Source organism: Ambystoma mexicanum, chromosome 3p (genome assembly GCF_040938575.1).
Source record: "Ambystoma mexicanum isolate Mex_15411 chromosome 3p, UKY_AmexF1_1, whole genome shotgun sequence".
Taxonomy (NCBI): Eukaryota; Metazoa; Chordata; class Amphibia; order Caudata; family Ambystomatidae; genus Ambystoma; species Ambystoma mexicanum.
Window position 1 is genome coordinate 645,380,491 of NC_090925.1, and position 23,050 is coordinate 645,403,540.

The 23,050-nt window shown below is 45.3% G+C and overlaps 1 protein-coding gene across 1 annotated transcript in view; it reads left to right on the forward strand.

Annotated features, from left to right (window-relative positions):
- The first annotated feature begins 804 nt into the window (after nt 1-804).
- Nucleotides 805-23,050, forward strand: part of LOC138579936 (sulfate transporter-like) — a 35,854-nt gene continuing 13,608 nt past the window's right edge. Inside the window, exon 1 of the mRNA XM_069650156.1 lies at nt 805-1,416. Coding sequence (XP_069506257.1) covers nt 805-1,416 — 612 coding nt within the window. The remainder of the gene's footprint in view (nt 1,417-23,050) is intronic.

Sequence of the window (23,050 nt, forward strand, 5' to 3'; positions counted from 1 at the left end):
GAACTTTAGCACCCTCAGACCACCCTCACCCCGCTAGCAACGCCTCTGCACTCCATTGGTGATAACATTTCTCCCTGTGGTAAATGCGTTGTCGATGACAGTAATCAAAATGTGTTTATCAATCCCCATTTCAAAACAAAAGCGCAAATGAAAATGATGGGTTTTACAGTCCAAAATATGTCAAAAATAAGATCGGTCTGAGTTCCCTTATAAAGGGTAAACACATAACTAATAGTCGAAATGTGAAGACTCTGTTATGTACGATGGCTCATGGTTACTCACTAGGAGTCCCTACAGATGTTTTGGACTTCAAATCTCGCTATCCATAGCCAGCATAAGTAGTGGTGAAGGATCATGGGAGTCATAGTCAAATGCATCTGGGTGGCCACATAATGAGTAGTTAGTAATTTAGGCGGTAGCTACGTATGGTGTGCTGCTGGGAACACTTTCCATGCCATACACATATAAAGATGGTGTGATTGGGGCTATTCTTTCCCACCATTGGTGACTATTTAGACATTTCTGAAGTGTTAAGCCACTTTTGCTTTCCTCAGAGGCTGGTTAACATCATTCACAAATGGGTCACGATGGTGCCCTACACTTGAAGAGCCATTTTGGGGGTTCTATTACCAATTCACCCTCTTGACCCTTTTGAGGATGGTTCAAAGTAGGCAAGAGGAACAATGAAGCAATGTGTTAGCAACACAATTATATGCTAATCTGCTTAAAGTATTAGAAAGTAGAATTGAGTGCAAAGTTCATGAGCTTTTTTCCATTCATCCTTTTTTCAGCTGACCTGACGAGATGGAGTCGAGGGAAGAAGGCTTCTCTGAGCACGACCGAAGTATGTCTTTTATTTCCCGCAAGACGTCCGTCTACGCACCAATCCACCTGGAAGAGCACGAGCATTCGAAGCCCAGCACCATGGAGGAGATCCACCAGAAAGCCAAGGAGATCTGTACATGCACTCCCAAAACTATCCTCAAGTGTCTCCTTAAACTATGCCCACTGTTGAAATGGGGGCCACGATACAAGTTCAAAGAGTATCTGCTGGGAGACATTGTGTCGGGGCTGATCATTGGAATGATCACCATTCCACAGACTATAGCCTACTCCCTTTTGGCCAACCAGGATCCAATCTATGGATTATACACAAACTTCTTCTGCTTCCTGATTTACATTGCATTTGCCACATCGCGCCATAACTGTGTGGGTGCTGATGGGGTGTTGTGCCTAATGATTGGCGAGGTGGTCAGCAAGCAACTGACGGCTGCCGGCTACAGTACTGGTGTAAGCCCTGGTGCTGGGTCACTCACAAACTCTTCCTTATTAGTCAATGATACTGTCTTCTGTGACAAAAGCTGCTATGCCATCACAGTCGCCACATCTCTGACCTTTCTAGTTGGGGTATACCAGGTAAAGTATATGTTTACTCTCTTCATTTGATGTTGCAATTGGTTTCTCGTATGGTCTAACCACAACATCAAAAATAGGGAAAAACCTCTATTTCCTTGTCCTACTGTAGATAAGGCAGGTAAGCAATTCAGGCATTTCCTAATTGGCAGTCTCACTGTGTGGGTGCATTTTCTGTTTTTGTACATTTGCACTATAGAACGTTATACTTGAATGATGCATATTGGGCCTCATTCCGAGTACGGCGCTAACCAATGGCGCTATTAACGCCTTGGTTGACGCCGTACCCGGACCGGCAGCGCCTTGGTGGATGGCGGAATTACCGCCCCATTCCAAGGTTGGCGGGGCGGTAATTCCCCATTCACCAAGGCTCTTCCCCATTCCCAAATGAGCCCCCATAGGGCTCAATGGGAATGGGGAAGATGCAAATAACGGTGACCGTTCATTACGGTCACCGTTATTGGCTTGGAGGCCCCTTTGCGCCCTCGACTTTAACACCTGCTCAAAGCAGGCGTTAAGGGTGAGGGCGCAAAGGGAACTCGGAGTATGGCGGTAAGGGATCACCGCCACCGGTCTCGTTACCGGTGGTCGCTATCCCTTACCGCCATACTCGGAATGAGGCCCATTGTCACTTTAAAATACACAGAAGTCCGTTCATTGTTTCATTGTTTCTACACAATTGTTTAGAGGACCATGGGAGTTGTAGTTTATTAGATCATTATACAAATGGTTGTCCTTCTTCTGTGTTTTTAACCACGATTAAGCTGTGGTTACTGTGACGAATTGGATTCAACTCTGCAGTAGTACAAGGATGAGTAGGGCTAAAATGGCCCACTCAGCCCTCAAACTTCTACAAACCAAACCCCAATGCAATCATAAAGGAATAACAGGCACAGTTAAGAGACATACCTCCATTGCCTTTTGTGGTAACATGGGCTAAGGGAAGAGGGTTGTGAAGGTGAACCATTAGTGACCCAAACAAACCAGTAACACAGTCCCATAGAAAGGGAATGCCCAATCAAGGTTCTATAAAAATATAAACACTTCAATCAAACACACTACCTGAAATAGAACAAATTGAAATTACTGTACAAAACCCACCCCAAAGGAAAAGAACAAACTGAGGAAATTAGCACTATGAGCCTGGTTCCAGGGGTGGTAGGTAAGTTACTAGCCACGAAAAGGATATGTTGTGGAAAACAGGTGCAATTGTGACCTTACCAGTCTCGAGGGTCCAAGTGGACTGAGGGGTCAGTTTGGGGTCAACGGTACCAGGATTCAGCTCTTGGTGGACTGACAGAGTTAGACTTTGTGTCAAACATTGATGCAAGCGGGTCATGCTCAGTTCGAAATGTTGGATTGCGTAGGCTCCAGCAGCAAGCAGGCGTTAAGTAGGGGCAAATGCAATTTCTCTGTGCAGTAGAAGGGTGGCTCTCAAAGACGCAGGTCAGGGCTGTCCCAGAATCACTGGGAAAGGTTGAGTCAACGCGTTAGGTGCCGAGGGGGGGGGGGGCAATGGGTGACGCTTCAGTGATTCTAGTTGGCAGTTGACGGTCATCTAAGTGGTCATCTAGGGTACGTCGATCTGCAGGTTGATGAGACAAACGTTTCAAGGCTTAGCTGGTTATAGTCAGCGTGTGACTTTCATGTTTTCAGGATAGGGGTCCCAGTGTAATGCAGTCGATTCAGGTCTAGCAGGAGAGAGTGGTTTTGCAAGGGCACGATGCAGCATCAAGCTGGTTCGAAGTGCAAGCAAGGTCGAAATGGTGGAGGAGCGCAAAAGCCATCTCTGGCACCTTCCCTCCTGTTCAAGGTGCGATGAACATGTAGCGATCAGTTAGGTGCAGTAGAATAGGGAGCTTCGGCTGGTATGACCCTCGTGTTGCTCTGTGGCCCATCCAGGGGGGTTTGAGAACAGGATAGTTCCATTTTGGTTAAGCTCTCCCAGCTCAGTGCAGAGTGATAAGTGCTAGTCCACAGCAAAAGGTCACTCCCAATGTACCCTGGGAGTGGGTAGGGGACAGATCTTGCTTCTGCCTTGGATGGCTCCATCTTAATCTCAGGCTGAGGTCTTTGAAAAGCACACATTTCCAAAAGGAGTCCACTGAATTCTTCCAGAGTGAATCTGTGGCCTTAAGAAGATCTGAGAGGATCTGAGAGAGTGTTCTGAAGGGGTGGAAGACCACTTCTTTTAAAGGCACATGTCCCCATGGGGCTGGACTAAAGTTAGCTTACCTTAGTGTCCAATCCCTACTCTTCAATAGAGTGATCTTTGCCCTTCTGATGTAAATCCCAAAGTGCTTTGCTCCAGAGGAAGGGGATGGAGAGGAAAGAGAAAGAGAAAGAGAGACAGAGAGAAACAAGATTGTGGAAGATCCTTCTATTGACCAGATCCCGCCTGCCTATTATAACACTGCCTCCTTCCCTTCTAGCGAAGAACAAAGGCCTTTGAGATGCAGCATTTTGCTGTGAGGCTACTTCATTTGAATGGGTGTGTCATTTTGATGTTGAAGGATGTATCAGGAAGAGGGTGTTATCTGCCCTCCCAAGAAAGATCAAAGAGGAGGCCCTTCCCTCCAGGGTGAGGTCCTGCCATTTGGCAGTCTACATCCGGCTGACCAGAATACACATCACCTTCCACAGCAGAGCTGCCTCACAGGAGATGACCCGTGTGTAAAATCAATTGGGATCTGGCAGCTATGAACATAAGTAGTGATCTCTAAACTCAGGCATCGCTTTTATTTAGATTTTACCCACCCTCCAGCATGGGTAATATATGATCTTCGTAGTTTAGGGGGCGCATATCTTAAATGCTGCCCCTGCGTCGTAGGGCCTTGGCTGTCACTGCAGATGTCAAGTGGGCATCTTGTGGACTTCAAACCTTCTCTGTGCTATGATGAAGCAGGGAAAAGGTATGTTATGCTTGACATGGAGTCAAAGGAAAAGGGGAATATGGTTGGCAGATTCCTTTTTTGGAGATCAAATTACCCTATACATTCTATTTGCTGATAACAAATTTAAAAAAAAAGCCAGGGCTTTGCACCCTTGCCAAGTGGCAATTCCTCACAGTTGCAGTAAAAATATACAAACTGCGTAGCCTAAACAAAGTGCAACTCAGTACAACTTGAACCATAACTGACACTACATCACTACGTAAGAAGACTAATTTTAACTATATAACTGATGTAAGTACCTAATATATAAATTGATTTTAGATTGGTTTCAGATTCAATTTGTAGTTTGCTTGACTTTGTTGTAGCTGTATTGTGTTTAATTAGCACATTTGGGTTAACGTTTGACACCTCAACATTGACATTATCAATGTAGACATTAGATTTGGTTGTTTGGGCTGAGAACTCGTATCTTAATGTTGACATTCCCAACGTTTCTAGCCTTTACCTTTTTATTGTATGGTGAAGGTTGTGAGATCAACTGAATTCGCTCGCACCAAAATTGGATATCAATTCCATTATTAATAGCATACAAACATAAAGTATAGATTTCTGCTTCTGTACATTTGCATTCCCAGTGGTGGGTCAAGTTTAAAGAAAAATAATCTCTATAGGTATCAAAGTCAGGATGGATGTATTAGACAAAACAAACAACACAATACAAATAACCAACTCTGAAGGACATAGTAGGCTCAAAGGTCCAAAGTATTTCCCTAAAAATTAAAATGAATCTGTATGTTCCTGGACAGCCACCCAGCGAGAAACTCACAATCATCAAGAAGCCTCTCCAGGGCAGACATGGACCAACCAGCCTGACAACACTTAAGTCGTCACAACCTCAGGCCTTCAGATAACATTCCCCTCCAATTCCTTTTCAGGGCAGGGTTATAAGCTGGACACAAAAATTGGGGTCACCCTACACCATTGGCAAATTAGAGGCTCCCTGACTCTGCCTGATGGTATCGGCAAACCCCATAAACCTTTCACAGGTATGTCTTCCTGCTCAGAACATGGTGTTTGTCCCAAAATGTCCTTTGTGGGAATTTGGCCATCAACGTCCTTTAAGCATACCGTTATTGGACGCGTGACCCAGCTGAACTATGCCACTTTTTATTCGAATAGGCAATTTTTCACACAGATCCTTGAACTATTTGTACCAACCTTCAGCACACATGTCAACTTGTAGGTTTGCTATCCTGGCCTCAGAGAGGCCAGTGTCAGAGAGGTAGGGGGTCATTAGAACACTGTCTGGAAAAAAAGTGCTGGTATTTACGTATACTGGCTGTTTTCCAGACCAGCAGAGTACAAGTTTGACAGTGGGGGTTACCTGCTTTACCTCCAGACAAGAACTGGAGGTAAAGCAGGCCCCCACCAGCAGAAAACAGCTGGTATTACCAGCACGGCTATTACTGGTCCCGGTACAACTGACAATCCCCTCCATCGATTCCTATGGGACTCTATGGAATGGGGATTCACTGCCACTTGTAATATCCTGGTAATTCCCGGATATAAGGCGGCAGGAACAGTAATACTGTTTGGTGGTATCCCGCCAGATTTACCGGCAGGATACCATCAAACTCCTTATGACCCCTTGGTACACAGTGCATAGCCCTCCTTTGCAGTTTTCTCATAGGGGCCTGGTAATCTGGCTCCCCACCAGGATCTTAGATAAAGCTTCACGAGTTGAGGAAGTACACTTACTCACTCCAGGCAGCTTGGTTCTCGGGGTACCTGCCAGAGTCTGAGATATAGTTCTCAGCTGATTGATCATCCCCATATCGCCCTCTCCCTGCAAGATTGCCTGCTGCAGCCCAGGTAATCTGATCCCAAACAAGTCTCTACTGGTGAGACCACTTCTCTCCTACCTCCCTCAATTTGTTTTTGTTTTTTTAAACAAAATGTGTATTGGCATTTTCAAAAACATAAGCATGTTAACACGCCATCCCTTCCTCCCCTCCTCCTCATTCCCCCTTTTCCCCATCCCACCCTTGACCCCATTCTCTTTCCAGTCCATATTCCCCCTCTCCAGCCCCCCCCACAACTCCTCCCATTCCCCCTTTCCCTTGGCCAAGCGGGTCTTGTTCCTGCTGACCACTTCTCACATTGTCCCTCATATGTCCTCCATAAAAGATTTGCTTTCCTGAAGACCACCTCCCTCAGTCCTCCTCACCTACAGAGTTGGGCAAGCCCTCTTGATGGCATGTGGCTACGCCAAACTCAGCAGTTTCATTTTCCTCGGGCACCATCTGTGAGGAATTTCTGGTGGTCCCCATGAATAGAATAGGTCACCCATTCCAGTGCCACAAAATTCCAAACTTTTCCAACCCATTCGTGCTCAGTGGGGGGTTCGTTCTGTTTCCATTTCTGGGCCACTACCAATGCTGCCGCCACCATCAGGATTTCATAGGCCTTTCTTTGTTTTTTTGATGGTAGAGTCTCGAGCACCCCTCCCAGTCCCAAGATGGCCATCTCTCAGTTGTTTGTCAATAGATTCCCAAAGATACTGGGCCTCATTCCGACCCTGGCGTTAACCAAGGCGCTATTAGCGCCTTGGTTGACGCCGTTATCTCTCCGACTCCGCCATGGTGAATGGCGGAATTACCGCCCCATTCCAAGGTTGGCGGGGTCGGTAATTCCCCATTCACCATGGGCCCTTCCCCATTCCCATTTTTGCCCCATAGGGCTCAATGGGAATGGGGAAGGTGCTAATTACGGCACCGTAAATTACGGTGCCGTAATTAGCTCCAAGGTCCCTTTGCGGGTTGGTTTTTTAACGCCTGCAAAAAGCAGGTGTTAAGTTCCAACCCGCAAAGGGAACTCGGAATAGGGCGGTAAGGGTTTAACGGCACCGGTCTCGTTACCGGTGACCGTTAACCCTTACCGCCCGACTCGGAATGAGGCCCACTGACCGGTGCTGCCTGGATCTTGCCCCAGTATGACTGGATGGATGGGCATTCCTACCAAACGTGTTTCCAAGACCCCACACACCCACAATCTCTCCACCATGTCACTGCCACTGTTGGATAGAATTCAATTTGGGGTACTAGCCTTTCCTTTCCTTGTCCATCCCCCAATTATCTTCCATGTGCATTACCCAGCACTGGGTAAAGTAACTAATCTCCAATATCACCTGTGGTATATGCAGAATCTCTTTCCTAACACATTTGGTTGCTTTTTCTCTTTGATCGGGTTTTTTTTTTTAGTCGGTTTCTTTCTTATCTTTTCCTTATCTAATCATCTTCACTTGTAATTGGATCAAATGACCTCCTATTTGGCAGCCATAGAAACCTGAATGCTCCACCCTTCTAAAATTCAGGGACACGTGTAAACAGTGGCATGCAGCTCCACAATGTCTGAAAAAGTGTGTTGCAACCTTTAAATCCAGCTCTCCCTTGGCGACAAGTTAAAATATTTTGTTTGTTAGGGTTATTAGAGCTTATGAAAATGCTCCACAATGCCTGCAAGCAGTTTCCCTGAGCTCCCTATGCCAACCAGGCCTCATAATCCTGGCACACTCGCGCTGACCAACTGAGGAGGGGACATGGGACTCTAGCCCCAACTTCCCCATAAGCAGGTATGACCTCCTGTTGAGTGTCGTGGACCTGGCAGTCTTTACCCTCTACTTTTAATCTAGTAGGGCCTGACATCTCCCTCAGCAACACTCCATGACCCTGTCCTTTGGCCTGGAAAAAGGTCCTATTATGCAAAAGGGACACCACCAGATCAACCCTATTTGAGCCTGACCCATATGCCTGCAGTCCCAGAAATTCTTTCTCGTTCCCCATTTCTCCATCATCCTACTGGGCACGAAGGACACAGGAAGTGTACCCTTCTGAACCACAACTACATGTGCGGCGGCTGGAGGCACACCCTCCACTCCTTAGTTTGCCTCCCTAAATCTCCCACAGACTATTGTGTATTTAGTAGGATCCACCAAAGTAATTTCGGTTACAAACATGAGTGAAAGGAAATCAAACGTATGAAAAATGGCTGAAAAGAAACACTAAACAAAAAGGAGACAACAAAGCTCCTTCCAAAGAAGGGAGTGTTCTTTATGTGAGACGCACTTGGTTGCCACCAGACTTGCAATATTTACTGGCACATGGCCTGCCAGTAACACCTGGGTATTACAACCCCTGCGTCCCGGGAAGTCAGGCGCCGGTAAATTGTTAATCCCCATTCCCACTGAATCCCGTAGGACTCAATGGGAATGGGGACCACGGAAGCACCGGCAACATTAATAGCGGTGCCAATGCTTCCGTGTAACTCTGCGGGCGGGTGCTGTTCCGCCCACCAGGTCTGACACCAGAGTCTCACTGTGCTGGTGCAGTAACAACGGTGCCGGTAAGGCTACCAGCACCGTTGTTATCGGTCCGGCACAGTCAGAATGAGGCCCAAGGATACCTCTCTGGATAAGGAATGTAAGGAGTGTGATGACAATTAAATGTTGCTCACATTTGTAGGTTTATTAATAGATATTTTAAAGGATGGCATACACGGGTATATTAGCCACTGGGGATTTGAGAAAGTGAGTGCATGAATGGAGTCCACAATATATTATTTATTTTTTAATTGATATAATTAAAAGCATTTCCGCAATACATTAAGCTATTAACATTATTCACCCACAGAACAACACCATAAATCAACGGATGAGTAGTTGTGACAATTTCTACACAGACAAAAACATATCTTCGCTGTGTAAAGTCCATGCATCCCCTGTTTGGTGCCCCACCCTAAGACCTAGGAGAGCGTTCAGCATGGCATTAACATACATTTTTATGGTGTCCGGTTGCCCCTATATAGCATCCGATATCGTATACGTTGGAACCAAGCATTAGGCAAGAATATTCTCCCCATTCCGGGCCTGTAAGCTCTGCACACACTTCCCGTTTTGGCCGGATACTAATGGCGTTAGGAAGTACCAGTAAAGTTAGTGTGTGGTATATCACTGTTACTTTCTTCAGCCCTTCTGCTAATGTTGCCATAGCTTGTTCACCAGTGGCGGGGGATGGTTCTGCTCAGAACATTCCCCATAATTCTTCGGCCACTGCGCGAAGTTTTGAATATGTCAGGGCTATCACAGCCCCTGAAGGTGTTCATCTCTAGACAGCAGGCCCATTTATTGCAATCGCTCATCTCCCACAGCTATGAGGCGACACTTCCACGCTTCTCTCGCATGCTATTCAATGTCCTTTCTGGGTCAAACAGATCTCCCATATGGGCCTCCTGTGCGTGCTTACCCACCTCATCATTGTGGGTCGATTCTGTTTGGGCATTGTATTTCTCGGTTGTTTGCCTCCCTCTAAGAGACAGTGCAGTGGTCTAGTCCCAGCCCATCTGTAAGCTATTCCATTGCACCCTTCCTAGCACCCACTGAACCGCATGCTGCAACAGCACCATCTCACGCCATGTAATCATACCCATCTCAGGGACACTGAGCGCTCACTCAAAATGCCAACACATTTTTAATGCCAGACATTTTCTATTTGTACAAATTGTTTTGCATTCATCCCTTGTTGTTATTCGAATCTAACCAGCGACCACTGGGTGTCTGCTTCTGGGTTCGGTCGTCCCTAATCTGCCCTAGCTGGGAATAGATACAAGTTTCCCAGTTGATATTTACTCCAAACCTCATCCAAATTCTAACTCTCCAATAACATTTCTAGAGACCCTTTTCCGAATTCCTGTTGTCTATCAGAATACCGTGCATGCAGAGTAACACTTCGTGGTCAGCCCCTCCACCCCGTCCTCACCTATTGGTAAGGCCAGGTCCCGGAATATTACCCTTAGTCTGCATACTGGTGGCTCCAAGGCCAATGCGAAGTTTAGTGACAAGAGAGGACTACCTGCCCTGATACCCCTCTGCAGTTCCCACTCACATCTGTATTCTGCCCATTCTCCTCTTATGTAACAATTTTCCGAACCCTACGTTCAACTTCCGCCATCTCACTTACTATACCTAGATTAACCAGAAAAAGTTCAGGGGGCTCCTGCTTCACTGTCATCGCTCCCACATTGTTGAACACCCTCCCTCCTGCAATCAGGACCAAATCTTCCTACCCTGCCTTTCGCAAACACATCACAACTGCACTTTTTAACAAATATGCATGATTACCTCAGTAACTACTGTTGAACCAAAACCCTGGACTGTACTGTAACTACATATTCTTTACTGTATGTAATCTAGCGCTGTGATACCTCCGGGTCCTGGGCGCGCGTAACAAATGAAATAAATAAATACATTTCAACCAGTGGACCAATATGGGTTCATGAAGAGAGTTATCCACTTGAGTTGCCACCACCAAAGCCCCCTCTGAGCTCTTCTTATAGTCCAGCGCTGCCAATATTCTGCAGCAGTTCATCGTGATTTTTCTGCCTGGCTTAAAACCTCACTGATCGGCATAGATTAGAGATGACATACTGTATGTTCTGCGTTCGCATGCTGCTCAGGATTTTTACATCTGTATTTAATGAGGGCAGACACCAGTACGAGGCTGGCATTCTTTAGCCTTCTATCGGATTTCAAAATCATTGTCACTCTGGCCTGCTGGAAACAGCTAACCTTTATTCTGCACTCCCCTGGATAGATCCAGCCATAGGCAAGGTAGCAAACTCACACGGGACTTGTGGACGACATGGGATAGTCTATTGTTACCATTGCTTCATGGCGTTCTCCTTTCCAGGGAGCGAAATTGGTCCCCTGCCATAATCTTTAACGCAGCAGGTGTTGGTGCTGGTAATAGGGCTTCCTCTAGATAATTCTCATTTTTCCTGGATGTACTGCTGCCTGTGGAGCTCATTATGGAAATCATAGAAAATTCAATTTGCTTCCCTCAGGATATTGTGAGTCTATTTTCAGCGATTTAATGGCCTTTATTCCATTCTCCCTTTTAGGAAGCCATGCCAACATTCTCCCCGGCTTGCCACTTTTCTCTGTGTTGTCTTATTAAGCATTGGTGTACTGGAGAGACCGCCGGCCAGCCCAAATAGTTGGGGTTTGCTCTGCAGTACTTTAAGACAAGATACCGGCACCTTGAGATGGATGGGGGTGCAGGTTTTCTTACTCCAACACCAATCAATAAGGACAACTCAATGGTTTGGCAAAGGGGAGTCCAATTAATGACAAGTACAAAAACGGGGAAATGAGGAAATGAACAGTGATGAGGTAGCCCGTCTAGCTTCAACTCCCAAGAAGTTCATACAAAAAGTAATTTATACCAAAAACTCGTCATCATTGACGTGTAACACTCAAAAAGTTAACATGCAATTCTATTGGTTGGGAAAAGGTAACTTTAATATAGGTGCTATATTTGTATATGGTAACAGATTAAGAGGACTGGATAAACAGGGCATCTAAGCCCTTCCTTCTAACATCACTCTAGTAAACGTCACTATGAGTGCGACGTCCCATTTGTTCTACTATCTATAGGACCCTAGATTATTTGGTCCATTGTGATTGGGTTGGCTTCAACCCCATGCATAAATCTCCACTTTACTTAGCAGCATGCAGAATGGTCAACTAGGTGCAGGGTGCCTAAAGATTCACCCGACCTTCTCTCAATCGATCATTACTTACTGGCTATGTGTCAATTAGTTGGCTGTGGTCGGCCTCGAAACTGTGTCTTCTTGTCTCGGAAAAGTTCTGTCTGGGTGGATGCCAAACTTAGGTGTGAAACTGTGCCTCTTCTCGCTCGGCTGGTCATGTGCTAGCACACCATGGATTTACCACATTTCTTTCAATTTGTGCATTTGATTTTCGTTTCACCACCACCTGCCTCGGCCGTCTTTTCTCGATCCTTCAGTGGCAGGATATTCTGATCTAAGCTTCAATTAAAAGTAGCTACTGTTCATAGCTTCTATTGATATGACCTGACCTTGGCTTCCCCAGCACAAGCTGCCTCTGTTGAGTTTCAATTCAGCCTTTTTCCTCGTGTTAATAGAATATGAAATTTCTTGCGTTTATATAATAAACTGGGTTGGTTCTGCTTTTTGTGCAAAGTGGACTCACATTTTTATAACATGCTTCATTTTGAGGTAGATTGTGTACAATGGTGCTTGCCGCTCTATTCTTCTACTTAGCATAGCAATCTGCACTGTTTCCTTAGCTTTCTTGCAGTTACAAGCATATATACAGACGTTAGCTGGTTGGATATTTTCATCCTGCTTACAGCTTAAGCTCCTTTGTAGTCTAACATCGCTTTCTTCTTATAGGTTCACGACATCCTTATTCATGGCATTTCATCTCGTTGTGTCATCCTTGGGTCGTCATATCTTCTATGGGTGTGTTAGTCCAGGCCCTTGTGATGTCACCATTCGTCTTCCATTAAGGATTTTTTGGTTTCTTCCTTTACAGTACTTAAGCAATCTTCATTTAGTTTCATTTGTTGGTAGGGTTTTCATAGTGGATACCTTACTGTCCATGGTTGTCTGGTTATTGGGACTTCAATGGGTATTGTTCTTCTGATAGGTACTGGGCAGAGCCCTACTGCGGCTCTCTGCTGGCTTATTTGCTCCTTATACACAACATATCTCGGTGTGAACGTTCCTGGTACTTCAAAATGGGCAACTGGAGCGCCGGCATTATTTGGGACTTCCTCCACACTACCCCCTCTGGTCGATTCATCGACCACTTCCTCCTTTGGATTCATCTTACTTGGTTCCTCTGTATTCATCTTCACTTTGTCATCTGGATTCGTTCCTTCTTCATCTTCTGTGTCTGTACATGATGGTTTGAAGAAGTATCTCTTTGGAGTCCATAGTTTTATTAATCCTCTCAGGCTTCCTGCTGTCCTTACCTGTTCGTCTTTGTTCCATGTCATCAGCTGACATTGTCCATTTGGGCTGCAATAAATCGGTCTTCCCACATAATTTCTGTGTTTCCTGGGATAAAGAAAAGTTGTACCTTCTGGTGCATGCTTGCTAGCCTTCACAAAGTCTCTTATTTCTTCATCAATCAGATCTCTGCGCTTCCATCCTGGTTTGACATCAATCATGATCTTCATCCCTGTGGCTTTCTTCACAGTTTTCTGGCATTGTGAGATTATTATCTTGATAACACCAAATCCTGGCAATATCATCAATAGCGGGACTCCCAGGAACTTGAATGCCTCTGCCATCCATTGTGGAACCCATGAAAACAGTGATCCAAACCAGCTGTCATCATCAACTTTGTCGGTTTCATTGATCATCTGGTTCTGCAGGTTTGTCAGCATACCTATAGCTTCCGTTAAAGTTACATTTTCTCCGTCGTGAGAAGGTATAAATGTGCAACATGACTCTCCAATTTTTGCACAAACTCCTCCATCCATAGCTGTGATCATGTCAAGTACATATCTGTTCTGGAGAGTCATCAGTCGGATGGCCCTTAATTCTTCCTTGATTGCTTTGAATCCTTTTTATTGTCGTGTTGATGGTTTGCAGTAACTCCCATCTGGTTATCTGTAACCATATAGTGTTTACTCCAACTTGGATTCTTGGCATAAAAATCGTTGTGAACACTGATGAGGTGAGGCTGAACAGCCTGTGTTCATATGGGATTGCCTGAAATGCTTTCTCTGATTTAGCAGAGAAATAATGTTCTCTCTTCATTCGCGTCAGTAGTTCCACAGATCTTTTTCTTCCTCAGGTGAGCATTTGTTTTTGGGAAACTGTCAATATTCAGGTCAATTTTTGGGATCACCAATGCTGGAACGTGAACGTTCACTATCGTGCATATTCCTCCCCAGTCTTTCGGCAGTCTGATGTATGCTTTGGGTCTGCATGCCCAATAATGATCCATAATTACTGTGGTTCCGTGATCCATTCCTGAAGCATCAAAAATTCGGCACAGTTCTGATTCTCTCCCATCTTTCTTGTCCCATTGTTCCTGAAGCACAATTTCGGATTTTCTAGTGGCACTATCTGCAAGGGTCCTCCTCTGTCTTCGACCCATTTCAGTAGTTTTTCAGGTTTTGGCCATGCTGGCTTGCAGAGTCTTTGTGAGTTTTTGATGGCTTCCGTGCAGGCTTCGAGGACCATCCATGCTTGGCAGATCACTAGTCCTTGCTCCCATCCGTTTGGTGAAAGCACTTTTCCCCAAATCTGCCTTTGACCTTTGTTTTTCCAAATTTGAGCCTCTGCTGGAGTTTTCCTTTCGGCATTTAGTCTCGGGTTCACTTCCCATCTTATTCCTGCTCCTTTAACTCCAGGCTTCGCGTACCTGATCACATGATTTCTAGTATGAGCTCTGTTTCTCGTCTTAATGTCCTGGACATAATCATCTTCATGAGGGTAAGCTGTTTCAGTTGCCAATATCAATCAGGCATCACTTCCCATGAACTAGCCTCTGGTCTTGCACATTGCTACGTGTGAGAGACAGTGTGCTGTCTGGACATCAATTTCTACAGCTACAAAGATCTTAGATTGCCCCATTCTGTACAGTAGGAGTGCGCAGACGAAACATTCCCCCTCGGAATTTCGTCTTCCAACTTCCTTTGTGTGCTGGTACCAAATGTTGTTACCTAAGTGTGCTGTGCTATCCAGGTAATCATTTAGTTCATTGTCATCTTCATGCATGTGTCTCTTGATTAAGGTTTTCATGTAGTTTGCTATTACTACATCTCTGAATGTATCTGTATGGCTCATTCTCGCTGGAGGATCTTCAGGTATCCTGGTCCATGGTGCAGGTCTCCTCATCTGCGCCATTTGAGTGGACAGGAGTCTGGCAGCTCTTTTCTTTTCTTCATGCATTTTATTCTCTGCTGCATGCAAATGCCCATGCCAACCAGCCTGACACTGGTCCGGTATATGGCTGTATTGTGGAACTGGTACTTGTCTCTTGTGTTGGAACATAAATGCTGGGTAATGCAGTCTCTGTGGTTTTAGTTTTCAGTTCCACATACAGTTTCCTTGCTCTGTCAATGTGCGGGAATAGTAAGTCTGCTAACATTTGTGTCCTTGTGGAGAGTTTTTCTGAGACTGCTTCTGTTTTCTTGAGAGTTCCTGATATGAATGCAGTTCTGATCATTAATGACAGTAAAATAATGATAAATACAATGCATAAGTACATTATGGTTCGATATGCAAGGCGACAGCATTTCCTTCCAGAGAAGCGGGGGAGCCTCTTTGCTTGTGAAAGGACCAGGTTGCTGCTCTGGGCCCCCACCTCGATCATTCGCCAAATGTCAATGTTGTTATTTCCTTAACCAACATCGTCTTCCAAAGACTGTGTTTGCAAGTGTTAGATGGTTCACAAGTGTCCCCCCTCTCGTGGGTGACGGATTGTCTCTTATTTCAGGTTACAGTTCCTTTACTAGACTATTGGAAAAACAGATTATATAACACTTCAGTGAGCTCTTTTACTGTGCATGTTCAAAGTAGGTCAGGTCCCAGTCCACCCCTCAAATCTGCTTCAGTCCTGAGGACATGTTGGACACTGGAAGGTATGAAGAAATAGGGAAAAATAACAAAAATTTAACAAATGGAATTCTTGACTCTGCTCCCTTGATCTGTCCCCTGGCGGAAAGCTTTACAGTCATTTCTTAAGGATTTGATGGAGATTGGAAGTTTTGATTTGAGCTATAATGGCATGCTAGAGCATGCTTAGCTGAGTATACTTTAATGGATCTCCAAGAAATGTAAGTACGTCAACATTGGTTGGTCTTCCCACTAGCTCTGGAAAGTTCTCAACAAGGCGAAAGAAGACGTTGTATGCAAATCTGCTGTCTTCTGGTGACAAGGGCATCCATCATGTCTTGCTGGTTTCAGGATTAGATGTTTTTTCTTTGATGTAAACAATGTCTGCACTGTCTAGTCATGTGGAGTGCGACCAAAATAATGATCTTATTCAAAAGATGGCTTAAATGTTCAGTTTTTGTTGGATCTCGAAAAAATGTACATGTATCAGTTGTTCTCCCGACAATGGTTGGAAAGTCTTTGATTATGCGAAAGAGTAGTGTGTTGACAATCTCATTTATTTCCGCCTGTGTTGGGAACATTTGCTTCTTTCTCACTGTACTCAGGGAGTATAATAAATTGTTCGGCAATGACAGTAAGCAGTTGTCTTAAAAATTTTTCGTTTTCAGGATCTTGAAGAAAGTCTGTGACAGTGGTGAGCCTCCCTACCAATGACGGATATGATCTTAACACTAGGTTGAAATAGGTGGCCACTCATTACGACCCAGGCGGTAAGTTACCGCCTGGGTCGTACCCTTACCACCAAGGCGTAAACTATGTTTACGCCATGGTGGTTGGCGGATTTACCGCCCCATTCCAAGGTGAGTGGGGCGGTAAATCCCCATTTCCCATTTTACCCTTCCCCATTCCCATTTTCGCCCCATAGGGCATAATGGGAATGGGGAAAGGCGATAATTACGGCACCGTAAATTACGGTGCCGTAATTATCGCCAAGGTCCCTTTGCGGCATGCAAAAAAGCAGCCGTTAAAAGCCATCCCGCAAAGGGAACCTTGTAATCAGGCGTTAAGGGTCGGCGCCGTTTACGGCGCCGTAAACCCCTTAACGCCTGAGTCAGAATGAGGGCCCACGTCTTTTGTGATATCTCTACTGTGGGACACCATGCACGTGCTGTGGTTCTTCCCCATTGCTCGTCGATTCCTCTCAGTGGGGTGCAGGCAGGGGGCTTTCTTTGATTTAGGGTTTGATATCACCGAGAAAAATCCATGCTCTCCTGCCCTTTAGCTTCACAGCGGACGGAGTGCAGTCCTCTATGATAAAAGGACCGTTGAATCTTGGCTCATCCCACCTTTTCCTTGTATAGTTTCTCACCAAGACCGCATCTTCAGGGAAGACGAGTGGAACATGTAGACATTGAACTGAGTCTGGTGTAGTGTCCCCTTCTGTGTTCTGTGCTGCACTGCACCCTTTTTGTTGTCGCTGCAGCTAGTCTGAAATTACAGTAAGGCAAGATGTCATACAGTTCAGATAGTTTTGCATTTCAGATCCTAAAACCTCTCCTGTTGACTGGGCATCACATCTAGCTCTTTATCAGGGTGTTAGGGGGTTCTCATTCTTCTTCCTGTGGCTATCTTGTATGGCGTAAAATGATGGTCAGAGCCAAGTTGGTTCCGAAGAGCATACAGTGCCAGTGGAAGGCAGTGCAACATCTACTCTTTAGAGTAAGCTTCAACTTGGCTATTCTCTCCTTCAACAAGCCATTGAGCTTCTTACAGATCCCATTACCTTGTAAATGATACGCTGACGAGAACTTGTGCTTTATACCAAGCAGCAAGCTAATCTGCTCAAACACTCCATTGACAAAATGAGGGCCATTATCTGATCTCATGACTTTGCACACCCCCCACCTGGGGAACACTTCTCTCACAAAAAATGTGGCCACACAGGTAGAGTTTGGGTGTGTACATGGAGCCGCCTCTGTCCATCTAGAGAATGGACACACCACGACAATTAAGTATCTGTACCCTTTCCATACTTGAATCATGTCGACGTAATCGACATGCAAGTGCTGAAAAGGCCCATTTGGCATGGGGATGACTCCTCTCATTACTTTTAATGTGTGCCCAGTGGTGAATTGCTGGCAGATTAAACAGTTCACCATAAAAATGCAACGTGCTCTGCTAAATTTGGTATGAACCAGTCTTCCGCGAGCGTGGCTGCTAAATTCTGTTTTGTCATATGTGCTGGGTAATGTAACTGCTCCAGCGTTATTTTTAATAGGGCTACAGGCATTACTGGTTTACCAGTGCTGTCTTGTCTCCACAAGCTGTCAGAAGGGTTTAAAGAACACCCTCGGCATTTCCACAGGTTTTTCTCTTCCTCTGGTGCCTCTCTTGGAGTTTCATTAACTGTGTTTGCCCAAGATTGTTATAGGCTTCAGGTGCTGTTTGTGCAACCAACATTCGCTCATTGGTACAGGTGACTTCCACTTCCATAACCGTCTCACTTTTGGATGCCATACGCTTGCCTTCCGTGTCTGCTGCTTGGATTCCGCATGAGACACAATCTGTCCTTTTCGTGTGGGCGGCGCATTTCACGACCGCTATGCCCACTTGGAGCAGTAGTGCCTTGATCAGCCTGTCCAATAAAGCTGCGTGCTGAACTGGCGTGCCGTCTGCTTGGAGGTAGCTCCTCCTTTTCCAGCGCGCTAAGCCTGCATGCACTGTAGACGTCACATAGGCGGAGTCACTGTACACCATTACTTCCTGGTCTGCATGATTCTCAATGGTGAGTATCAAAGCCAATAATTCTGCAGCCTGTGCTGAATAATAAGATAGTATTTGTGCCAAAAGAAGAACTTGAAACTCTCCATTTGCAGTGTGATTTTTCACAGCAATCCCTGTGTATCTTTTCCCATCACTGTGTTCGATTCTCGAAGACCTTTCAATAAAGACAATCTCTCCTCCTGCCAAGGCATTTTCTTTCACCCTGTGAATTTCATCATAGAATTCTTCATAATTCGCGCAGTCATGTATCGGCTCTCCCTTAGTGACTGGCTCTGGGATGAACATAGCTGGGTTTACTATCTTACATCGGACTATTTTAATCGATGGTTTTGATATGATCACTTCATAAGCAGAAGCTCTCTGAGATGTCAATGTGCCCTTTGGTTTCTCTAGAATGGCAAATAATGAGTGCTCGACGTACAACGTCATGGAGCATCCCATCACAATGGTTGTAGCCTTCTCTATGGCGAATGCCGTGGCAGCTAAACTTTGTTCACATGGGAAGTGACCTCTCATTACTGGGTCCAGATTCCCACTAAAGTATGCTAGGGGCTTGTACCCCAAGGAGATTCTTTGAGTGAGCACTGCCGTCATGACGCTGCCATCTGTGTGTGAAAACAGGTAAAATTCCTCTGCAGATTGGGAATTCCGAGAACTGGAGCTGTAAAGATCGCTCTCTTGAGTTCAGCAAACCCTTTCTCCATGGCTTCAGACCATTCAATCTTTTCTTTCGTCACTTGGGCCTTCTTTGGGGCCTGAATTAAAGGCTTAGTATAAGGGCTGTAATTGAAAACCCATGCCCTAACATAGTTGCACAGCCCTAGAAAGCTCTGCATTTGCTTTATCGTGTGTGGCTTAGCCGTGTTCAATATGGCTTCAGCCCTTTCTGGAGTCTCTTTCTTGCCTTCATGTGAGATCAGCTAGACTATGTACAGCACTTCCTGTTGACAATATTGTAACTTTTCCTTGTTAACCTCAGCCAGTACAGTCAGCAGTTGAATAGAATCATGCCTGCATTGCTCTTCTGTTGTGCTGCAAATTAGGATGTCATCCACATATTGTAAGACGACACATTCTAGTGCAATATTGCTCAAGTCCATATGCAGGACTCTGTTGAAAATAGATGGAGACTCACAATATCCCTGTGGCAGCCTCATGCTTTTCAGACACATTTGTCTGAAAGTGAATGATGTCAGATCTTGCGAGTCACAGTGCAACAGGATTGAGAAAAATGCATTTTTCAAGTCAATCACCGTGAAATAATTTGTCTCAACGGGTATATTACATAGAATTGTAGCCTGGTTAGGAACTAAAGGTAACTCGGCCTCAAAAATATCATTTATTGGGTGTAAATTCAGAATTAAACTCCAAGACCCTCCCTTTGGTTTTTGATCAGATAAACCGCGGTGTTGCATAACGACTCTGACCTCATTACAAAATTCCCTTGTCCATCATGGCAGAAATTGTCTTAGAAATCCCTTCATCTGCCTCTCGGGACATGGGATATTGTCGTACCTTGGGTAGAATTGCTCCTGCTTTTAATTTAATCTTCACTTCCCCAACCCCCTTCAAGAGGCCTACGATATAGGGTCCTGTAGTCCACACTAAGACAGGCACTTTGGCTATGTCGTCATCAAAATATTCGGGACGTTTTAGGGCCAACATCATTCTCTGAGGTACTTCTCTTTTAATCATTTTAACCAGACAGGTGAGGCTTACCTCTACCATTGTCTCCCCCATTTCTGCTTGTTCTTCAAACAGATCATCATCGGTGACGTCAGTCACTCGATATCCTTCTTTGATGGTGATAATCACGCACCATTGTTTGCCTTCATCATCGTAACTGTCAACCAGTACCACTTTCCCTCGCACTGCCGCTGTGTGTATCATCAAGGGAAATACTTATCCCTCCTCCACATGCATCAGTATTCTTGGTCTGAATAAGAACTCATAAGAGGTTCTCATCATTTTGTCTGCAAGGCCTGGCAATCCCGCCATAAGTACACGCATTCCATATGCAAACGTTTCTGGCTCTAGTGGTATGGCCCTCATGGCTCTGTGTCCTGAACATGCTCTAATCATTTCACATACCTTTGAGTAGTGCATTCCTGGAGTGGAGCATACTATGCCCTCCTCTGTGAACGAGATTGTCATGTTCAATTTTATCATTAGGTCTCGACCGAAAATGTTTACTGGGGTCTGACGTGAATACAATAAAGGTACATTCATTTCGCACTCTCCTATGAAGACTGGGAGTGCGTTTGTAAAGGGAACTCGACTGTGAGCTCCTGTAAAACTCTGAGTATCTCTGGCCTCACCAGACAAGGAAAATTTGCCTTCACGTATGCAAGAGCGAGTTGCACCCTTGTCCATTAGGAAGAACTATTCTTTACCCCCTATAACAACATCCACCCTAGGTTCCCTGTGAGGGTCTGGTGTCACTGATAGGATGGAGCACATCAGGGTTCCCAGTGAGCCGACCTAGTCCATGTACAAATTTGGCGCACTGTGTACTTGCGGATTTCCATCACTCCCAATGTTATTTCCCTTTCCAGGGTTGGAGTCTGCCCTGTGCTCATTGTGTGTGACACTTGCAATGGTGTCTGTTGGGTCTGTCTTTGTGGAAAATTGCCCATGTTCTGAGGTTGCACTCCTTGTTGCGATCCTGGCACTAGTTGTTGCACCGTGTGATTCTGTGCAATGCCCTGTTGTAAAACTGCAGGTGGATTCACCATGCCTGCTCCCATTTCTTGGCCGCTCTGTATCATGCCTTGATTTCTGCATGTGTGCGCCAAGTGCCCTGTCATTCCACATAACCAACATACTGGCGGTGGACGGATTACTTGCCCATTTGACATATCCAGGTTTCATTTTGCATGTTTTGGAAGCCTCCTTGATTATTTTGGAAACCTCCCTGATTGCTCTGCCATCCTCTTCCCCTAAATCCTCTTCCCCGTGGGTAAAACCCTATGTTACACTAATTATTCTGTTGTGGACTAGCCACCTGCTGCATGTTTTGTTCAGCTGCGCTAGTTAGCATGGCTCCTTCAAGAGCATACTTTGATAATTTCTTCTGCACAAATTTTGCTTCCTCACCCTTTCGATTTGCTTCCTTTTTGCGATTCTTTTCCTGCAGCAGTCTACAATAAAGTGCCATAGTCAAATGTATTGCAGCCCAAGGTTTAGCCTCAACTCCTATCAACTTCTTGAGTTGTTTCTGCACTGGTTCTGGCAAGCCTTGGCACAATATATGATAAAACACAGGTATTGATTTCGTCCAAGATTCATGCGTTTAGAGAACCCATGTGTCTTGGAAATTCTGTATATAAATGAACAGATCTTCAGAATCCTTCATTTTTCGAGTCATTATAGCTCCCACATCGGAAGTATCTGGGTAAAGTACTCGTAGCACTTTCCATACTGCAGCTCTACAATTGTTAAATGGCTCTCCGTTATGTGCGGTATTAATTGTGGTTACGCCATGTTAGCCTGATAGGTCCCACACATCGTCTGCTCTCTCACCAAGTATGGTGATTAGGAGACCCTTAATGTCCCCTATAGCTAACGTGTTTCCTCCTGTCATTTTTCATAACTCATGTATCCATTTTCTGGCTCCTGATGTCAGCATTGGAAGCTTGTTTTTCAAGTTTTCTCGATCCATGTGTGGCCATGGAATATATTGTGGTCTTGCTCCCCCATTCTCTAGCAGCAGAAATTGGAATGCATAGCCCTCCTTTTCTTCTCTCATTGTTCTCCTGTCTATTGCAGGGGTAATATTCCCACATTGCCGTCTACCTGGCAATGTTTTTAGTCTGTCTACATAGGGTGGTGAAGACACCCCCTATGACCATGTGATACTCCTTCATGTCGGCCAAAATGCGTGGCTGACTTTGATGCCCTTGGTGCAGACTCGCTGGTGTTTGACCATTGTATCCCTTTTTCCCTTGGGAATCGTCTCTCGCTTCATCCCTTTTCCTCTTTCTCCTCGCACTCTGTTACGCTCTCCTGGTCTCCACGGGGATGTCGCACGAAGTTGAGCGATGAATGTCTGCACGTGCATCGCACGAAGCTTAGTAATGAATGCCTGCATGTGTCTTCTCTGTCACACTACTTCTTTCATGAGTGGGCGTTTGCCTAGAAAGTTGAAACGAGATGTTAACTAGCCGTGAGGGGCGGGCTAGACTCCCACCTCCCGTAACCTCCTAGTGCTCCCCTCTGCTTGTGACTCACCTTAGGTGTTTTAATGGTGGATTCTCCATCCTGCTACTAAATACTGGGGCGCGTTAATGTTCATAAGCCTCTCTTCTGAATCTAGTTGCGTCACTGATCCTACGGGCTGTAGCGGAGTCCTGAACAACTGTGACTCTATAGGTAAGTCTCTATGCCAATAGATTCTTGGTATCATTTTTGCTTAAATGTTCTTTGTTGCCAAAGTTCTCACTATTGCACTTATTCCTTTGCAGGTGTGGTTTTGGAGGTGCCAGATGAAGGATTGACTCCTCTGT